Consider the following 18326-nt stretch of genomic DNA (forward strand, 5'->3'; position numbering starts at 1 on the left):
GTTCCTTAAAGTCTTAAGACAAATTGACCACCTTCTGAATCCGGTAGGAAAAGACTTTGACCTCGAAAGGTGACAAACGCTTAGTGGCGCTACAAAGCCGATCCGGGTTCATCCATGCCGAGCTGACAAGCAAGAAGAGAGGTTTGGGCAAAGAGTGGAAGATCTTACGTTCGCACCGGGCCTGTTTTCGGGCTTGTGGCTTGTCTTCCCCCCTTCGCCGCGTGCGGCCCACGTTGTCCTTGATCTAGATTTTGCTTTTTCGATGTTTGCTGATCATCCTGCCCAAACGCCGACCGCTTGTATCATGACATATACGAACCGTTGATCACGTACGAGGTTAAGGATCAAGAAGCATATGCTTTCTGGCATTCAAAACTCCCCAACTTACGAGGGGTCTCTTTTGCACGTCAACAAGTTTCCATCTCCGAGGTCTCATCAAGGCGCGCCACTCGAAGGTCCACGCGAGAGTTGTGCAACATGCGATCGGAGAAAGACTCAGCGCCCAGACGTTCACGGTGTCGAGTTTCCCTGGTGACTTTGGCCACCCCATGATCTCCTGAATCATGAGGGACGCGGTGACTGGCCGAGAAACCTCGGATTGCAGATGACGTGCATTAGCCCGCCGCAGATATCTCCATGTATCTGTAACACAAGCAAGGTGGGGAGGCCTCAGCGAAATGCCTTCAATGGCTCAGCAGCAGGGCGCCTGGTTGATACTGCTCGCTTTTCCTTTGCCTGTGACACGCTGTCTCCTGCTTCCGGCAACCAGGATGATGAGGGATAGCCTGCAATGCATCCTGTCGTGACCATACAGGCGCACAAGAGTGGATCGCGCTCCCTCTCCTCAATCCGCGACCCCTGGCGTGCGTTGGGCCAGAACCGGGCAGCATATTCATGCTTTCAGACGCCGTCAACGGGCAGCAAGACGATTGTTTGATGAACTGTTTCTCATCTATTCAATCTACTCGGCTCACGCGGAAGTAGATCTTGTCACGCAACCCTGCCGATTGGTTCCCCGTTCTCACCCAGCTGGGGAAGGGTAACTGCTTGGGAGTGAAGGACGAATTGTCTTTCTGAACTCGCCTGAAGGTGCTGCTTTGCTCCTCCCTGTTCTCCAGGCTTTGTTCTTTTCTTGGCCTTCGGATAGGTAGAGCCGTCCGATCGACGACAGGCAGTAGAACCAGCGTCAGCAACAAAAATCTCCGCTGCAGCACCACTCGAGACTCTCATTTCCTGATGCCGCGAGGAGTTGCCATGCAGCATCCAACGACTGCCCACATGTACATGGGACATGCACATTCGTGAGATTGCCGGGAAGGACTTGTGTATGTAACTTATCCGTAGAGATGATGATTTAAGGAAACTAGAGGCGCTCCCAAATTGCGAGTCTTGTCATGTACGGAGATCCCGTGCACGTCGCGGCGATGAGACATCGGCAGCGAAGCCTCGACATGTGTACGGCCGAATGGATTTAGGAGCCCAAGAAAACCCACCAGGCTCTTTTGGTTCCCGCTATTCTTGCGGGCGCAGGGCAGATGGGGCTAGAGCAAGATCCACGTGCTGTGAGTTTCGTTGCCGATCCTAGAGACCATTCCGAGGTCTGCATAGTTTCCCTTCTTTCATGCGATACACGTTACAACTCCTGCTCACCTCCGCCGTGAATTCTGTGAACCATTTCTCCCTCTTGCCACTCTGCAGGACTTGACCATCGTTCTTTCCATATCATCAAATCACCTGGACTCGGCAGCTTTTGACGGTGCCGTCTCCTCGCACACTTCGAAACCCATTGTTTCAGCTCCCGCAACACTCAACTTTTCCTTTCGGCGCGTTGCGCAAATCGGGCCAGCGTTGAATGCAAGGCACGCTCTTGACGGACAAAGGCAGCGACCCCTCACACCACGCTCTAGTCATCCCAGCACCTGGCCATACATTTGACAGCACGACGGAACCCCGTGTATCCAATCGCCTCTTCTTGTCAAACGGCACCCGGAGTCTGATGCCTTTGCTGCCACTTCTGCTGCAATCTTCCTTTCAAGCTTTGATCAGCGCCCCGTGCTAATCAATTGCACTTCTGAGTCGTCTCCAAATCTCGAGACCTTTCACCGAGGCGGTTTCCTTTCTTGATTTCTCCATTATATCTCCAATCCGCCCGAGAAACCATCGAAGGATTCCAGAAGCGCATCAGTCTAGTTGAACACCATCATATCGGTTTCGGAACCAAGCGTTGGCATCCTTTTTATGAACGCCCATTGCAACGCCGTTTAAACTGCCGCATACATTTTCTCTTTGCGTGCGCACACGCCATCACTGCAGCCACATCCGCTTTTGAGGATCCTCATCGACGTCTCCACGTTGTTGGCGCCTCCGCGACTCTTCATTATCCTCCTGTCCTCATCCTTTTATCCTCTGGAATTTCCATAAAGGTATGCATTTTCTGTTTTGTATTCCATTCATCAATTACTCGTCTGTTCTGCTGGGCGGGGCACGTGAGCGTTAATTTGAGCGGACCACTTACGATCTCCAGGTTTTCTACTGGACAGCTTCACAATCTGCCTTTGCTTCGTGACCTCGCTACTGGAGTCACTCTCAAACTACCTCACAGCAGGTGACCCGGGGATCCACTGCACAGAAGCACTTTTTGATTTTTGTCGTTCTGCTTCCGCTCGTGAATCCCATTCTTCTTCTCATCACGCGTCGACGTTGACCACGAACCTGCCATACGACTTCCGCCTGGCATAAACTCGACAACATGGCAGAGCCCAAAATCGAACACCATCATGCTCAGCAGCCCTCGCCGTCACAGACGCTGCCATCCATTGCAGCTCTGACTAACGGTCTGCCGAGCTCCAACCAATACTCTCCCCAAAACCGCCAGCCTTCTCATCTCCCCTCGAGGGACTCGGGAACATGGCCTCCAATCCATCCTCAGATGAAACGTAAGTAAATTTAGCTCCCCTGATGCTGACATACTCGATCTCGAAGCCATCTGTAGCTGTAGCTTCTCGTATATGCGGAGGCTGGAGCTACAGCTTCGGCGGAGCTGTTGGCGTCATCTTATCTGCTTGTACAAGACTAACCTCCTACCAGCGGTCGAGTCGTACATGAACAACCCTTCTCTGCAAGTCTCAACCTTGCTCAACCCAGAAGATCCTCAGTCGAGAAACTCGATACCCAACACACCGACATCAAACAGACTGTCTCAGCATCAGCAACAATCGAACACCATTCTGCCTTCGATTAACCAGACATTTGATGTGGGCAATCGCGGAAGTGTCGACTATCATCAGTCACTGGATTCGCGCAGAAGTAGTATTGACAGCCGTGTCCACACTGGGATTTCTAACCTTGGTCTTAACAATCCCACTTCCCCCTATGAGAGTCAAAATGGGTCTCAGGTCTCGCTGGCTGCCAGCCTTCGAAGACCAAACAACGGAAACCCCCTCTCGCCCCTGAGTGGCCGCAATAGTATTCGCGGCGGTACAGGTCCAAGAGTTGCCCCGCCTATCGTCGGCGCGTCTCGAGTTCCTGGCGCCCCTGACCCAATGGCCTCCAAGCCAACGCCTGGCCATGCCTGGGCCTTCCCCGACGACCCGATTGCGGAAGAGTCAAGACGCGAATCGAGCAGCGAGGATTCTCAGCGCCACAGCATCTCGAGAACCAACAGCTACGCCGCCTCTTCGATCAGAAGTAGCATCTTCTCCCAGAACGAAAGCCTTCCTTATGGCCAGCGAAGATTTGACGATGACGCGTTGACTCACCACCACCACAGCATGAGCCAACATAGGGTATCTGCTCTTCAAAACGAGGCCAACCTTCCAGGTGGTGGCAACTACAGTCGTACACCAGAGTTGCGCATCAGCCACAAGCTTGCAGAACGCAAGCGCAGAAGTGAGATGAAGGATCTCTTCGAGGAGCTCAACAGAGCCGTTCCCACCAACGGTGGTGCAAAGGCATCCAAGTGGGAGATTCTGACAAAGGGTGAGCCTGATCCCGAATCCATCTCATCGTAACCTACTGACAAGTCGGCAGCCATCGAGTACATCAAGAACACTCAGACTCAGGAGCGGGGACTCTTGACTGAGGTTCATCGTCTTCGCGAAGCCTCGGACTACGCTCGTGAAGCGCAATCGACGGTCGACAATCTCCAGACAGAGATTGCAGTGATGCAGGAACGTCTCAGACTACTGGAGCCTGGAAACCCCCACATCTACGGTGCATACACGTCGAAATTGTCCCAAGCCAATGCACAAGCCCAGGCCAATGGACAATCTCGTCAATTCTCCTTGCCTTCTATGAACGTCGGGCCCCCACCTCCGCAGCACTACAACGCACCCGGTACCACTTCCCAAGGAATGCAGGGTGTAGAATATGGTAGCGCTTCCAGGCATCATTGAGATGATGTACCTGTCAATATGCACACGAAGACGAACGACGATGATAATAATGGGGCGTAACGAGGAGTCTATTGCTTTTCGGAAGGGATGCATCTGGCACCAACACTGGGAGTATAACATAAGGAGTCTTTACGCATACCGGATGTATTCTTATCTAACATACGGGTGGCATGAGAAGCGCACAAAGCTTCTGAGGTAGACTTTGGTTTTTCTTTTCTTATCGGGAGGAGTTGCTGGGAGTTTTCTGAAAAACACTTGTTTTGTGTGATTCGTTAATTTCGGTGGACAACAAATTCGGGCGGCGTCTCACGACAGTCTTACACGCGACATTAAGATGGAGGTTTAATCAGCTGTTTGTTCGTTCTAGCTACGATACCGTTTTGACAAACACTCGGAAATTCTCTCAAGTACTCCATTCAATGTGATTAGGCTTCAAATGCGTTCTTGGAGCGAAGCTGGCTCGCCGTGGGCAAACGAGACAGTTTCGCGCATGAGCGGCCGCCGCGGGACCCGAATGTGTGCGATACTCGAGTCTCGAGGTCGGAAAACAGCGTGTCTGACAGGTCCGAAGCACATGTTTCGTCAGACGTTTCGGCGAGAGGTCTAGGAGCGTCGATGTGGCTTAGAAAGGCTGAGCTGGGATCGTGGCTCAACGTGTACTCATCAATGTATACGCGTGATTTATTCGTCGAATGCGTATTGTCTGCGAGGGCCGACCGGTAAATATAGGACGAGGCATCTTCACAGTGTCGAGTCTCGACGAACCATCACTTCTACCACGCGAACCATCGACTTCCAGCCAAACTGCAAGATCAAATAGACAAACAAGCAAGTCAAGCTTTCTCGAGCCGGAGCCAGAGCTGCAAACAAGCGGTCGGTGACATCAGATCAGACCCTTAGTGCCCATCTCAGTTCGAGCCGTCTCCGCACGAGACAAAGTCAGCAGGGCTATAGGACGATCACCCTCCATACAGAAATCGCATCCAACCCACGATCGACTTCTCACGCCTCTTTGAATCGACAAGCATCGAAGACAGAGCATTCCAGAGGTGAGTGGTGAACAATGTGGCGCCAAGGGAGAGTCGGCTAGCGGCACCCTTGAGATCGTATTGGCCAGTACAGCGAGGACTGGGGGACGCGTAACGACCATCTAAATCAGGCGGACCGAAAGCTGACGGGGGTTCGACTTCTTTGCGCCACAGATAATCTCGCCCTTCCTACTACTTTCACTTACCATCGACCCTCGTCACTCTTACACAAATTCCATCGAAAATGTCCGCCTCCAACTACTATTCTCAGCAACCTCAGCAGCCTCAACAGGCGTAAGTCATACCGAGAAGTCGCTTCGGATTGGATGGTCGCTGACCGAGTCACAGCTACTACGGACCTCCTCAGGGTCAATATGGCGCTCCTCCTCAAGGCCAATACGGAGCCCCTCCTCAGGGCCAGTACTACCCCCCTCAACAACAAGTATGCTTTGATATCACCGATATATGAGCAACTTGCTAATGCGACTTGTAGATGGGCTACCAGCAAGGACCTCCCCCTATGCAGCAAGCACCACAGAAGAAGGACCGTGGATGCCTAGCGTCCTGGTAAGACTTGCCGACCTAGAATTCAGAGCACCACACATGATCTAACACACTACAACAGTTTGGCAGTTCTCTGCTGTTGTTTCGTCTGCGAGGAGGGTTGCGAATGTTGCGCGGACTGCTGTAAGTCTCAATTGAGGGTCCTCAAGAAGATGAACTTATGACTAACGCACTCCAAACAGGCGAATGTGCCGAAGACTGTTGTTAAATGCGAATCGACTGCCCAAATCAAATGCTCGATATTTGCGACATGAATGATATCAACCGACCCATCCCAGCAGATCAGAGGAAAGAGCAGTGTGCATAGTGTAAGCTGGAGCAGTCGAAGGAGGCATACCGCGTACATGCATCTTGTTATCTTTGGGAGGCTGAGATTGGCATCTCTTTTCTTTCTGTCTACAGTCAGCGACCTATACCGAGGGACCCCCCTCATTTTCCTTTGTCTTTGATGAATTTATGCTTCTTCGTCGATCCAAGCGTCGGTAATTGGTTTAGTACCTGAAATAGCCACCGCTCGAAGCGTCGAGGCCTCTTTTACAACGTCTTCCGTTACTCTACATAGTTGTTACGATTATTCGAAACACAGTAGAAGGGCCTGAGTATGCACATACAGTAGCCAAGAGCTGTGATGCGGAAGTAGAACGGAGATGGCCTGTCCACTCAGGTGACGCTCAGGTGGTGTGGAGACGCACATCATCGAGCTCTTGGACCCTTCAACCCAACTTTTTTCTGAGCCCGATTTCTACCATTTTGCACGGTGCTTTTTCTTCCACACCGGCATAATGGGCAAAAGAAAGCACGAAAGCAATGGAGCCGATTCCAATGGACCGGCCAAGAAGGCAGCAAAGTCGCAAGACGAGGTTCACGCAAACTTTGGTGCCAAGCTGTTTGACACGGATGTCGTCACAAAATACCGCGAAGACTATGCGAAGAGCGGACCGTATGTCGCATAGCCCATCTAGTCTCGGTCGTCGGGTCTGATCTCTCACAGGTACTTGCACACGGTCGTCTCTGGTCTGATCAACGACAAGCTCCTCCGTTCGGTCCGTCGCGAGATCATCGACAATGTCCACTTCACACCCAAGGAGACGGACATTTACAAAATCCACCAGTCTGGCGACCTTGCCAACCTCTCCGGTCTCGATCCCTCAGCACTGAAGCTACTACCCTCGCTCCTCACTCTACGCGACTCGCTCTACTCTCCCGAATTCCGCGCATGGGTGTCGGAGGTCTCGGGCGCTGGCCCTCTGTCGGGAAAGAAGACGGATATGGCTGTCAATGTATACGCTCCTGGCTGTCACTTGCTGTGTCATGACGATGTCATTGGTACCAGACGTGTCAGCTATATCCTCTACTTGACCGACCCGGACACACCGTGGCAGGCCAACTGGGGTGGCGCGTTACGTCTGTACCCTACGGAAGAAAAGACGGATGGCAATGGCAACAAGGTCAGAGTGCCCCACTACGACTTCACAAAGGTGATTCCTCCGGCGTGGAACCAGCTCTCGTTCTTCACGGTCCAGCCTGGTCAGAGTTTCCATGATGTCGAGGAGGTCTTCAAGCGCAAGGAGGGCGAGAGTGAGAAAGACGGTGGTCGCATTCGCATGGCCATCTCGGGTTGGTTCCACATTCCGCAAGAGGGAGAGGATGGCTTCGAGCCTGGACTTGAGGAGAAGCTGGCCGAGCGCAGTTCTCTGCAACAGCTGCAGGGCAAGAACGACGAGTTCGACCTGCCCAAGGAACAGTGGATCGACCACGACGACAAGGCAGAAGAAGCCGAAGAAGACGAGGAAGAGGAAGCCGAGTTTGACGAAAAAGACATGGACTTCTTGATTCAGTACATGACACCGCAATATCTCACACCAGACACCGTTGAGGAGCTCTCGGAACTCTTCGCCGAAGAGTCAAGTCTACAGCTTGCAAACTTTCTCAGCAGAAAGTTCAGCGCCCGTCTACGCAAAGATATTGAAGCCCACGATGGCAAAGTCGAGCCTGCGACCGACGGCTGGGCTACAGCGACTCCTCCCTACAAGCACCGCTACCGCTTCAAGCACGCCGACCCTTCTGCCACTGTAACATCTTCCGCTTACGACGAGCTTCTCAACAAATTCCTTCCTTCTCTCGCTTTCCGCAAGTGGTTGAGTCTGGCTACTGGTCTTACTCTGGCGAAGAGTAGCATCTTGGCCCGTCGTTTCCGCAAGAGCTTGGACTACACACTCGCAACAGGCTACAACAAGCCCGAGGCACAGTTGGAATACTGCTTGAACGTCACACCGACCAAAGGCTGGGGTGCCGACGAGGAAGAAGAGGAAGAAGCCGACGCCGGAGCTGAGAAGAACGGTAAGAAAGAAAAGGGCAAGGCCAAGGTCCCAGTGACAAAGGAGGAAGAAGAAGACAACGTTGGTGGTTACGAGCTCTACATGGCTGGCGACGAGGAAGACGAAGACGAAGACGATGACGACGACGCACACTCTGACCACGGCGTCGACATCCCCCCCAATGCTGCTTCAGCGACAGGCGCTGGAAATCGTCGTATCGCTAAGCACAAGAAGAAGGCTGCTGATCCTGCTGTTTACCAAGCTGGCAATGAAGAAGATGACGGTATCCTCTTCTCTAACCCGGCAAATTGGAACACACTGTCTGTCGTCCTCAGAGATAGAGGTGTGTTGAGGTTCGTCAAGTATGTCAGCGAGAGCGCAAAAGGAGATCGATGGGACGTTATCGGTGCTGTAGAAGTTATTGATGACGACGAAGAAGAAGATGAAGAAGATGGTGCTGAGGAGTAGAACCTCTCAGTCTTGCGTATCATAAAACATGATTTCTTCCCCTTCACGATGTATTTCCTTCGACTTGATGCAATATACCTCTCCGTACAATGAGAGGTTATGAAGTATTCCTCAATCCAATACCTTGCAAGAACGCAAGATTAGTCTTGTCCCCTACAATCACCGTGGGATAACAACTTTGACTTTAAGCGTCATGGACGTGGTATCATGTTTTGCTGTTGCCGTCTTTGCCTTTACTATCTCGTCTCTCGTCGAAAAGTGTTTCTTGATTTATTGCTCTGCAAGAACGCAATGTTTCCCCTTGATACTTGCCTCGGGATATCGATGTTGAATTTGAGGGTCATGGACGTCATGTTGTTCTTTGCCGTCACCGTCCTTGCACTTTAGGGTATTCGCTCTCAACATGTTGCAGTAGGTATGGAATGGAGCGACCAGAGCCCAGTAAGAGGATGTCCAAGAGTTTGGTTGGTGTTGATCAGTAGAGAGGGTGCTGTTTTATATGGAGCAGGGGAGAGTGCCCTTGCATGAGCTGTCACCTCCTCCTTGCGTCATGATGATCACATGGCGATTGTCGCATGATCTGTTTTCTGATTATTCATGTTGTGTATGCGAGGAATCTGGCTTATAGTTCCAGTAGCTCACTCCACATGCTGCGAAAGTCAATCCAAATGCTTTCAGACGGTTCCAGCACATGGACGTCGAATTCTCGGTCTTCCACAGCGAGGCAAAGGTGCAGACTCTGACTAAGCACACGAGATGTCGTGATGTGCAAGGCGAGATCAAGTAAATTCAGCTGATCAATCGTGACGTATCGCGTCGATAGAGTCCCGATGGGGGTATGTCAGCATTCCCACACTAGCGGGGCAATCGTTCAACCTATCCCCGGAGGATCAACATTGATGCTGTAGCTTCGCCCAACGCACCTAGGCATCGTGTGCATAGAAGCGAGGTATAAGATGTAAGACAAGGTAAGTCGGTGACTGTCCCATACTCACAACTCAACCTCACACAAACACATTCGATATCTATTATAAAGATCAATCTCTCCCAAGAGGCAATCGAGAATGGCACCAACTATTTCAATCCCTGACTCTGTAGCTCTCAAGCCAGGCTCTCTTATCCTCATTACTGGCGTAACAGGCTACATAGGCGCCCATACAGTAGACCAACTCCTCCGCCGTGGCTACAAAGTCCGCGGAGTCGTCCGAAAACCCGCTGACTGGCTCACTACCCTTTTTTCCGAGAGATACGGCGCTGATCAATTCTCGACGTGGTTTCTCGCCGACCTTACTGATGAAGAGGGCTTGGTGAGAGCCATGCAAGATGTCCACGGTGTGGTCCACGTAGCCAGCGATGTCAGCTTCTCCCCCGACCCCAACGCCGTCATCCCCATCGCCGTAAACCTCGCAACCACAGCACTAAAAGCAGCCGCGAAATCAGCTTCGGTGGAAAGATTCGTGCTCACGTCTTCTGCGGTTGCTGCGTCCGCTTACGATGCCAATGTCCCTCGCACGGTGACTGCAGATTCTTGGGCAGAAGAATATGTTCAACGAGCAAAAGCATCTGGTCCTTATACACCTGATAGAGGTATTTCGACTTATGGTGCTTCAAAAACTTTGGCTGAACAAGCTGTTTGGTCTTGGGCAAAGGAGAATAGCGATAGAGGACTTGTCATCAATACGGTGCTGCCGGATGGCAATATCGGGCTTCCTATCTCGGTCGAACATCAAGGATGGCCAAGCAGTATCGGTCTCACCATCGCTCTCTTCCATGGAAACGTCCAAGTCGGCCGTATGTTGCCACCGCAAAACTTCATCGCTGTTCAGGATACAGCATTACTGCATGTTGTTGCCTTGCTTCATCCTGAGGTTGAGCAAGAGCGTATCTTTGGATTTGCGGAGCCCAAGAATGCGAACGCGGTGTTAAGGATTTGGGGAGAGCTGTATCCTGAGAGGAAGTTTGCGGAGCAGGATCCAGAAGAGGGAGATGATCTTGCGGTCATTGAGCAGAAGGGTAGGGCGGAAGAGTTGTTGAAGTGGATTAAAGGGGAGGGGTGGACTGGGTTGAGGCAGAGCCTGAAGGAGGTGGGAGATTACTTGATTGAGCATGAGAAGAGTGCTTGACCTGGAGATCTCATGTATTGATGAACGGCATTGTTTTTTTTTTTTGACATTACAAAACTAAGTATTATTGACAATATCTATCCACCATGTCGTATCATGAGATGTTCAGTTTCGGAGCAAGCTTTTACTCGGTGGTGTAGGCACCACAGAAAGGCTCGAGACAGGCAGGCTTCTTCTGGGCTTTGCAGACACTGTTGCCGTAGATGTTGTCGCATCTGTATTGACAACCCTCGCAGAAGTAGTATTGAGGTGCAGCCAGAGTAGAAGGCTGGAGGGTGATCTCAATTTGTGCGCAGTAAGGGTAAGAGTCGACGTCCTCGTAGGTGACGGTCTTGATGCTCAAAGGCTTGCTGAGATCGACTGCCTCGAGAGATGCAGGGTGAGGGTAGGTGTCGGGGTAGGGGCAGGCCATCCATGTGTAGGGACGGACAGTAGCCTGGGAGCGAATGGTAGGGGCGCCCAGAGTCTCGACAGTGCTATTGTCAAGGACAAGACCAGGGTGAGAGTTACGAGCGGTATCCCAGACACCGACACCAATCTCTTCAGCACCGACAGCCGCATACTTGAGAGGCAGGCCACCGTAGCTGTTGTCAAGACCGGCGGGAGCCATCATCTGACCACCTTCCTGAAGGATACCCATGAACCAGTATTGTTGCTCGGCAGCACTACCACTTCCATAGACGGGCCCAGAAACGATAGTCGCTTCAGATGCAGGGCATTGAGGGTCGTAGTCGGGGCAGACGGCCGCAGCGTCCTTGTTGACCCAGAATAGACCACTGTCGGCATTGATCGTTTTGCCGTGAATCTCAGGTACGCTCTCGTTGAATGCGACCATGGTCCAGGCAGGTGCGGCCATGGCAGCGAGAGGAGAGGCAACAAGGCCAGCGAGAGTGTATGTCTTCATGATGTTTGTGATACGTAGCGGACCAGAGTACAGAGACAAACACACTCTTTATATTTTGCAGGATACGATCTTCTGACTTGGCACCTATATCCCAAAATAAACCATCCACCTTATGATGCTGAACTCAGCCGTCTTGAATCAAGAAAGCCTGTGCTAAAGATGCAGTTTGCCGTCCTAGCTTTGTGTTTATTGACGAGAAGGATTTTGCCAAAGCTTTGATCGCCTAATGTTGTCTCCCTCTCCGCGGCACAACTCGCGGCTGTCATTCGAAGCTCAAGGGTATGACAGAAGTCAGAATCGAGCCAAACATCCAGGTCTCTGAACCAGAGGATAGTAGCCGTCTGCACAGCTGTGTACCTCTGTCTCATACTTGGTGTGTTGTTGTGGTTCAAAAAGTGCGAAAGTGCCAGGCAGACAGGCGGCCCGCTTCTCGCCCCGCCAAACTTTGCATAAACCTCGGAGAAAATTAGCCTATGACGATCACCAACAGGTCTGCCGTACCATCAGGTGATGCACGGGTTGCAGAATGAAATCCTCCTTCGAAAACCCAGGCAATCTGTTTGTAGTTTATGTTCGACAATTTTGTCCATAATACTGCGCACAAAGGATCGGAGATGGCCAAGGCATGCTGATAAACATTCAAAGGGGGATGTGTAAGCAAGTCGGAGGCCGGGTAGACCATGCGTTCCTTCCTCCGCATCTGCTTACAGACTATGTCCGGTCTCATGATAAGAGCAAGGAGCATAAGAAGGCAAGATTTATGCTGTAGGACCTTTATTCAGAAAGCCATCAATATCCCGATATCTACCAAATTCACTCCAATCCAAAAAAAAAAACCAACAATGGCATCATATCTCATCACTGGCGCTTCCAGAGGCATTGGCCTTGAGCTCGTCAAGCAGCTGCTCGAACTCCCGGCTTCGCAAGTCTCCAAGGTCTTCGCAGTTGCTCGCAATGTAGAGATCGACGCCATCAAGGAACTCGTCCAGAAACACTCTGACCGTGTTATCCCTATTTCCGCTTCAGTCAACAATACCGCCAGTCTTGAAAAGGCGGTGGAGAGCGTCAAGGGCAAACTCGATGGCCAAGGACTAGATGTATTGGTCAACAACGCAGGTATCAACGGTCTCACCACTGGTGGCATCAAAGGCATGGAAGTCGATCAGCTATCTCAGATCCTCGATGTCAATGTGATCGGCGTACAAAGAGTCACCGCTGCTTTCGTACCTCTGCTCGAACAGGGTACGCAGAAGAAGGTCTTCAACATGTGAGTATATCTCGACGGTGTTACTGGACCTGATAGCTAACAAGCGTGATCAGCTCTTCTGCCCTTGGCTCGTTCGCCCTTGCATCCTACATCGCCGACATGCCAACAGACGCCTACATCATTTCCAAGACAGCACTGAACATGTTAACTCTGAGATGGGCACAACAGTATGCCGACGCAGGATTCACTATCGCTGCCATATCGCCTGGGGTAAGTCAACTACGGATGAATATGTCTTGGGAACCTATACTGACTGCCTTGCAGTGGCTGAGAACGGACATGGGCTCCAAAGATGCAGACCTCAGCGTCGAGCAAGGTGTTTCTGAGGTCAAGAGACTGATCTTGGAAAGCGGAAAGGAAAAGAATGGAAAGTTCCTCAACATCAAGGCTGCCAAGACTGATGATATGATGTGGGAGTACGATGGCAAGGATATTGCTTGGTAGATCAATACTGCATGGTCGTCCCTATGCCAGGTCGGTAGCACTTAATGAATCATGATTGCAAGTTTCTCTGAATACCTCTACTATGGCTCTTAGCCTGAGATCACCGGTACTGATGCTGTTGTATTTGTTATCTGTCGGTTCATATTGATTGACCTTGTTTGTTGGCCGGCTGGTGGACCGCAAGGGAGTGCGTGGTCTCTAATGCAATGACTTCGCCGATTGCTTTCAAGCACAGCTTGGATAAACAGAATGCCGTGTTGTTTCGAAGCAATGCCTACGTAGTGTCTACCGAGAGCGTCATGGAGTGAATGCGCTTACCGTTTCTGGTTAAAGTAGCTTCAAGCAGCTCGCGACTGAATGCTGGATGCATTTCGGGCAACCCTGCTTCAATTGTCCATCTCAGCAATCAAGATCAGGTGTAGCCGCTTTCGAACAGATTCTTCAGTCTTTCTCTAGATCTGACCATCGAACAGACTGCCTGGGTGAATTGGCGCAACAACTTTCGCCCTTCGCGCGGGAGTTGGGCTCGGAAGTGCACACGTCCGAGGACCACTCAGCGTACCAACAGGCCTACGACTAACGGGCATCCATTGCACCACTCCGTGCGAGATAGATGTCAAGCAGAGCTTGAATCTTTGCGATTGTACAGAGTCAGAGGAGAAGTCATGTAATCGGGACAACAATTCGTCCGAGTAGAATTCAGTATTTGAACAGATGGACCACGCTAGGCTGAAAGGCGTAATGCTTGCGAAACGGTATAGACTTTTCGCTCTTCAAACAGGTAGCTCTTGCGAAACAGTTATGATCAGCTCAGCAAGATTGAGTGTTGGTGAAAAGTCGAAAGTAGTGGACGGCCAATCTTATATCGGTATAAAGTGTTGCATGTTACGGTGTTGGCAAGCATCCGTCCTCATACAACAAAACATTATCCGGCATCATGAATACACTCGGCGAGGTAGCGACATCTTTGACTCTGCCCTCAGGGCTGGTCTTACCAAACAGACTGGTCAAAGCAGCCATGGCCGAGCGACTCGCGAACAATGGTCAGGTGAACCTGGAACTTGTCAAGGTCTACGAAACTTGGGGTCAGGGTGGTTGGGGAGCAGTCATGACTGGTAAGCAGCTAGCTACCAGCACCGACATTCAGGGAAAAAGAATCTCATGTGTTCAGGCAATGTGATGGTGGACGAGAGATTCAAGAACTCGGCAAAAGACACGACTATCCAGAACTCCAAGAGCACAGCAGAAGTCGAGACATGGCGACAAATTGCCCAAGGCATAAAATCTCAAGGTGCACTCGCCATCATGCAGATCAATCATCCGGGACGTCAAGCTGGTGCTGGCTCTCGTGGCTTCTTCGAGAAGAACATCGCTCCTAGCGCCATCGCTCTCAACTTTGGCGACAATCTTGTCGCTAAAGGAATAGTGAAGCTAAAGTTCGGATCTCCAGCCGAGATGACTCTTGCTCAGATTCAGACGGTGGTCCACCAATTTGTAGATGCTGCAAAGTTCGCTCAGCAGGTTGGCTTTGACGGTGTAACTGTCCACGCAGCTCACGGTTACTTACTCAGTGACTTCCTATCACCAAAGTCCAATGTGAGAACTGATGCATATGGCGGTACTCCCGAGAAGCGGGCAAAGATTGTCGTGGATATTGTTGAGGCCACTCGAAAGGCTGTTGGACCGGACTTCAGTATCAGTGTCAAGATAAATTCGGCAGACCAGCAATACGACGCCGGATCTGACGCAGTACTCAAACAGACAGATACGCTCGTCGCTCAGAATATTGACTTCCTTGAGATCAGTGGTGGATCGTATGAAAATCCAAAGGTAAGCGCATTCTTTCATTCAATCAACTCACGAGCTGACAAGAGCAGATGATGGGCAGTGAAGCACCATCCCCATCAGCAAGAACACGAAATCGCGAAGCTTTCTTCCTGGACTTCGCTCTTGCTGTCCGCGAAAGACACCCCAAACTTCATTTGATGCTCACAGGCGGGTTTCGCACGCGAACAGGCATGAATTCGGCGCTGCAGGCTAAGGGCTGCGACTTGATCGGTATCGGCAGGCCAGCAGCTACGCTCCCAGATTTTCCGCGATCGGTCGTCGGCATTGGAGCCGGCAAAGATATTAATGATGCAGAGGCAGGCTTACAACTCCACAAGGTGAAGGAACCCTGGCTCGCAAAGCAGCTGCCTTTCCCTCAATTACAGAGAGCTCTTGCGGGAGGTGCCGAGACAGCATTCTACAGCCAGAAGATTGGCGAGATGGGTAAAGCATAGTCGAATTTGCTCGACACCAAATGTGTTTGTGTTGGGATCGTCAACCAGTAGCTCGCAAAATTTTGTTCTCCGGAGGACCATCGCGCTAGATCGCTAGCTGGTCCACTTTGATGCCCGTAGACGATTATGCGCTTGTCATTCACGTCAGCATGGTGCCGAACCCCGATTCTTCCATCACAACTCTCCAATCAACAGGACCTAAGCCGGCAGTACCTGCAGCAGATGCGTTATGTCCGGAATTCGAGAAGTTTTGTCTGTCCACACGCCGCCAGATATCCATCACCAGATCTTTCGCTTGTGATATGTTTCCAATTTTATGCTTCGCTGCTCTTGCAAACCAAATCAAAGCTCTGTGTCTGAGATCTGTATTGATCGCCTCACAAGCCGCCACGAAGCCTGGCCAAAGTGTGTTTGCAGGTCTCACGTCTGTATCGGATGTGAGACAATCGATGTTTTCTAGATGATCGAACAGCTTGCTAACTAGCAATTGCATGTTTTCTGAGAAATGATCCTTTCTGGTTGGCAAGCGTACAGCTCGATGGTAGAATAATATAACTCCGTAATGGAAAGCCCACATATGGTTCTCTGTCAACTCGTCCGCGATGACAGTGGGGAGAGTAGTAGAGGATTTCCAGGGCGTGTCGTCAAAACACTGGATTTTGTGCTGAACGATCGGTGCTGAGAGGAGCTCGGGATTGCTCAAAACGCTGTAAAGATCATGCTCAACCTCATCAGCAAGATGGAAGTGTTGTCCGCTAGGTGAACACGCGCCCGGCGACGACACAGTCTTGTCCACTAGCCTGATGGTCTTGTCGAGCAGGGCCATTGTGTGGAGACTAATTCCGAATGAAGTGTCCAAAGTGTAATGACTCATATAATTAAATCCTCCTCTGTCGTTTTCGTGGTTTTCTCTAGCAGTGAATTGCATCTTTTCACCGCCTGGACTCGTTCCGGGAGAATCGGAGCTCCATGACCGAGTACTTTCAGGGGAGTTTGGTGCAGCGGCATGCGATCGAGCTGTGCTTGCGACCATCTCATAACATTTGAAGGTCTGATAAAGGATACTCGATTTCAGGCTAGACTTCCACCACGTCTCTCCTCCGGTTCCATGGAGAACTGTTCGAGCAAGCTTGAGGTAAGTGTTACAGCTTTCTTTATTGCCGCTGAAGACGTCAATGGTGATTAGGCTCATTGAGGCTGCGAGCATGGCATGCCGATCAGCATGATCGTCAGGACAATGCCGTTCTGAGAGGATTCCTTGCAGCAGACTCAAGGTATATGCTCTATGCTTAGCGGAATGGACCGATACTGAAGACGACACTTGTCCTTCAATCTTTGCCTTGTGCTGGATTGCCACGGCGAGAATCGCATGCAAAAGAGCGGATGTTGCAGCTGATCTTGGAGTTTGTAGTGCTAGAGGCAAGTAGACCTGAAGCCACGGATTCTGTGAGGGATTGATGGTCGGCATCATGGCAGGACAGATGATTTCTCTGTAGTGTCGTAGTAGATCTTCTAAATCTCCCGGTAGAGACAGAGGCTCGGGCAAGGCATGTTCTGCTATAGATTCGTCGGCGTGGTTTATGCGCACGTCGGCCATAAGCGGCAGGTCTTCAACTAGAGATTCAAAAGGAATGAACTCCATCGGGACATCCGTGGTGTCGCCAGTTCCGGCCCAAAAAGTCTCATCAACGTGAATGTCCGGAATGGAAGAATGTCCAACATTCGCGGAAGTGCCATCGAGTGTGGTGGGACGGTCATGCCACGAGTCCAAAGCGCTGTGTAGTTGCTGAGACTGTCTCTGAAGAGTGACAGGTCTCACTTGCTCAGACATGCTCAAATCTGACTCATAGCCTCGACATGTGTAGTGGCGAGAACGCTGACAATTGCCACAGATGGGTCGTTGTTCATCGCACTTCAACAGTTAGAGGTGGCGACGCGTGATTGTGTGCGCAGCTTACCTTGACCTTTCGTAGTCTACAAGTCCAGCAACCCTACCGAGAGATAGTCAGGTAACTGCCTATCTTCGTTATGTTCATACGCATACTGTGAAAGTCCTACCACGCTTTTTCCGAGACCGATGAACGCCATTGGTAGCGGACCTACAGGCGACTGTCTTATCGGATGTCGTGGCATGGGAAGCCAGGTCCGTCGGTGCTGAAGTCATAGTCCAAACATCCCAAACCGCATCCAGATCGTTTTCGGTGTCCCCAAAAAACATTTGTGTTGTTGTGATGGCATTGTTGTCTAGGTTGTAATTGGAGGGCGATGCATCTCCTCCCGCCATACTGACGGTTTGAGTAGCACACCGCGAAGGTTTGATGGATAGGATGGTCGCTAGACGACATGCTACCTTTCTTGACAACGATGATGCCTGCGATGACACGGCCTGACTGATTTCCAGATAAGGGAAGGTCACGAAGCTCGCTCCGAAAACTCGGCGAAAGACATGCGGGGAAGTGTGGTCTAAGCGCTTAAGCCTCGTCCGAAGCTCGACAACGCGTGTGGCAGAGACATGGTTAAAGTTGTTCTCGTAT

The 18326-nt window shown here is 51.1% G+C and overlaps 7 protein-coding genes across 7 annotated transcripts; 5 read left to right on the forward strand and 2 right to left on the reverse strand.

Moving 5' to 3' along the window:
- Positions 1-2749: 2749 nt before the first annotated feature.
- Positions 2750-4394, forward strand: AUEXF2481DRAFT_30042 (uncharacterized protein; the record flags this gene model as incomplete). The annotated part of the gene is made up of 3 exons (XM_013487681.1): positions 2750-2936; positions 3088-3978; positions 4030-4394. 3 exons carry the CDS (start codon positions 2750-2752, stop codon positions 4392-4394), a joined length of 1443 nt encoding a protein of 480 aa, XP_013343135.1.
- Positions 4395-6768: 2374 nt separating this feature from the next.
- AUEXF2481DRAFT_5562 (uncharacterized protein) lies at positions 6769-8772 on the forward strand (the record flags this gene model as incomplete). Its single annotated transcript, XM_013487622.1, has 2 exons — positions 6769-6926; positions 6978-8772. The coding sequence occupies 2 exons, from the start codon at positions 6769-6771 to the stop codon at positions 8770-8772; spliced, it is 1953 nt and encodes a 650-aa protein (XP_013343076.1).
- Positions 8773-9836: 1064 nt separating this feature from the next.
- Positions 9837-10895, forward strand: AUEXF2481DRAFT_30045 (uncharacterized protein; the record flags this gene model as incomplete). The annotated part of the gene is made up of 1 exon (XM_013487682.1): positions 9837-10895. One exon carries the CDS (start codon positions 9837-9839, stop codon positions 10893-10895), a length of 1059 nt encoding a protein of 352 aa, XP_013343136.1.
- A 124-nt stretch (positions 10896-11019) lies between these two features.
- AUEXF2481DRAFT_30046 (uncharacterized protein) lies at positions 11020-11799 on the reverse strand (the record flags this gene model as incomplete). The annotated part of the gene is made up of 1 exon (XM_013487683.1): positions 11020-11799. One exon carries the CDS (start codon positions 11797-11799, stop codon positions 11020-11022), a length of 780 nt encoding a protein of 259 aa, XP_013343137.1.
- A 538-nt stretch (positions 11800-12337) lies between these two features.
- Positions 12338-13582, forward strand: AUEXF2481DRAFT_40605 (uncharacterized protein). Its single transcript, XM_013487734.1, has 3 exons — positions 12338-13066; positions 13120-13276; positions 13331-13582. The coding sequence occupies exons 1-3, from the start codon at positions 12642-12644 to the stop codon at positions 13508-13510; spliced, it is 762 nt and encodes a 253-aa protein (XP_013343188.1). The 5' UTR covers positions 12338-12641; the 3' UTR covers positions 13511-13582.
- A 946-nt stretch (positions 13583-14528) lies between these two features.
- Positions 14529-15792, forward strand: AUEXF2481DRAFT_5566 (uncharacterized protein; the record flags this gene model as incomplete). Its single annotated transcript, XM_013487623.1, has 3 exons — positions 14529-14625; positions 14682-15340; positions 15388-15792. The coding sequence occupies 3 exons, from the start codon at positions 14529-14531 to the stop codon at positions 15790-15792; spliced, it is 1161 nt and encodes a 386-aa protein (XP_013343077.1).
- On the reverse strand, positions 15662-17790 carry AUEXF2481DRAFT_252438 (uncharacterized protein). The gene is made up of 2 exons (XM_013487859.1): positions 17751-17790; positions 15662-17704 (listed from the first exon to the last, which is right to left on the reverse strand). The coding sequence occupies exon 2, from the start codon at positions 17621-17623 to the stop codon at positions 15932-15934; it is 1692 nt and encodes a 563-aa protein (XP_013343313.1). The 5' UTR covers positions 17624-17704; positions 17751-17790; the 3' UTR covers positions 15662-15931.
- Between the last annotated feature and the right edge of the window lie 536 nt (positions 17791-18326).

The sequence above is a fragment of the Aureobasidium subglaciale genome (assembly GCF_000721755.1).
Source record: "Aureobasidium subglaciale EXF-2481 unplaced genomic scaffold scaffold_12, whole genome shotgun sequence".
NCBI lineage: Eukaryota > Fungi > Ascomycota > Dothideomycetes > Dothideales > Saccotheciaceae > Aureobasidium > Aureobasidium subglaciale.

Coding starts and splice junctions, on each gene's coding strand:
- AUEXF2481DRAFT_252438 (XM_013487859.1), bottom strand. CDS start 17,623: ATGTCTGAGCAAGTGAGACCTGTCACTCTTCAGAGACAGTCTCAGCAA.
- AUEXF2481DRAFT_40605 (XM_013487734.1), top strand. CDS start 12,642: ATGGCATCATATCTCATCACTGGCGCTTCCAGAGGCATTGGCCTTGAG. Junction 13,067..13,119: donor CAGAAGAAGGTCTTCAACAT/GTGAGTATATCT, acceptor AAGCGTGATCAG/CTCTTCTGCCCTTGGCTCGT. Junction 13,277..13,330: donor TCGCTGCCATATCGCCTGGG/GTAAGTCAACTA, acceptor ACTGCCTTGCAG/TGGCTGAGAACGGACATGGG.